The sequence below is a fragment of the Lottia gigantea genome (genome assembly GCF_000327385.1).
Source record: "Lottia gigantea unplaced genomic scaffold LOTGIsca_39, whole genome shotgun sequence".
Lineage (NCBI taxonomy): Eukaryota > Metazoa > Mollusca > Gastropoda > Lottiidae > Lottia > Lottia gigantea.
The window spans coordinates 2,419,917-2,421,381 of NW_008709333.1; the positions used below are offsets into that span (position 1 = coordinate 2,419,917).

A 1,465-nucleotide genomic window follows, 5' to 3' on the forward strand; every position below is an offset into this window, starting at 1 on the left:
CAGGAAGAACATATTAATGTCACTTAATTACGTAAGGATGGAATCAAATTGATAAATTGAAGTGAAACGGAGTCTTAAATCCCGCTTTTCTGCTCTACTTTGGGGAAGTGACATGCCATGCAGTATGTAATGGAGGTAAGTGGCATTAGCCTTTTCTTTTTCAATATCTCACTCTCAATCTTTATTGTACAGAGCCCAAGTTTACGGTCACACTCTGTCTTTGCTAAACACAAAAGATACAGAGCTACATCTTTACCTGATTTGTTGCATTTACATCTGCACCTATCTCTAACAATGTTTTTACAATATCTACATGTCCTCTTAGACTGGCATAAAGTAGGGCTGTATAATCAAACTGAAAACAAAAGGCTGTGAATGTTAAAGATAGATGACAGGCGCTGTATGTTTAATAAAGATGTCTAAATGAAATAGACCACGTTTTCTCTTTTATGACGAATTATTTTAATTTGTCGAGAGGTGGCTACAATATATATACGCAACAGACTGCAGGGTGTCTCTTATAGTTTCCATCTTCTTTACTGTATAAAATGATTCTCAAAATTTATGAAGTATAAAAACTTTGATATAAGAATTGAGGAATTGAAATAAAATGAATATTCTACTTTTCTGTTCCATATTAAATAGCGTTTTCTAATGAGACAAATTTTGTCAGAACAGCGGCATTAGTCTTCTCTTTTTGTTATTTCTACTGTCGAGAAATATTTATTGTACACAGCCTGTAGCACATGGGGCCTTGATCTATTGTCCCATCTGAACGAGTAGACGCATTTTCATGTCAGCCCCTCCGACCCGCATCACTGACAGAGGGAAACCAGGTTGGAAAATCCGAATCACTGACTGAGTCACCTAGACTCTCAACCAAAGCCTATTGAACACAGAGCCCATATTTTCCGTCACATCTGCACAAACTCTTTATTTGCCCTAATGATAATGATACCCTAGTAACAGCATTAAATTAACACCTCTTTTTTTACATTAACATCCATTTTTAGAGAGAACCAGCCCCTGTTTTTCTTCAAACAATAAGGAAGTTTTTGTATTTATTTTAGTTTCTTATGTCAGACTAAAATATTATAATACAGGCGATAGGTTTTATACGCTGGTATAAATAATGAATTATGGGTATTTATGGGTAGACTGCAATTTCGGTTCTTTTTTATTTTAGACATTTTCTATGTGGACTCTCGGAAAGAGATACAAATTTGATCAACCTAGATACAAAATGAATTAAAGTTATGAACAATTATTAGTCATGTGGACTCTCTGAAAGGAATGCCAAACCCAGTGACAACATACCTGAGATTGGGTGTTCACTTCAGCCGATTTAGCAAGTAATAAGTTCACTATATCTACATGACCGCTTTGAGATGCCATTCTTAAAGCTGTACTTCCTACCTGAAAAATAATATACCTCTGAGAGAAAATGTATGAGTGTTTCTTATAG

At 35.1% G+C, this 1,465-nt stretch overlaps 1 protein-coding gene across 1 annotated transcript in view; it reads right to left on the minus strand.

The window, feature by feature from the left end:
• LOTGIDRAFT_163446 (hypothetical protein) overlaps positions 1–1,416 on the minus strand; it is a gene marked incomplete at both ends in the record, with an annotated part of 31,724 nt that extends 30,308 nt beyond the window's left edge. The window contains 2 exons of the mRNA XM_009059520.1: positions 257–355; positions 1,318–1,416. Of these exons, the coding sequence (XP_009057768.1) occupies positions 257–355; positions 1,318–1,416 (198 nt within the window). The remainder of the gene's footprint in view (positions 1–256; positions 356–1,317) is intronic.
• Positions 1,417–1,465: the final 49 nt, after the last annotated feature.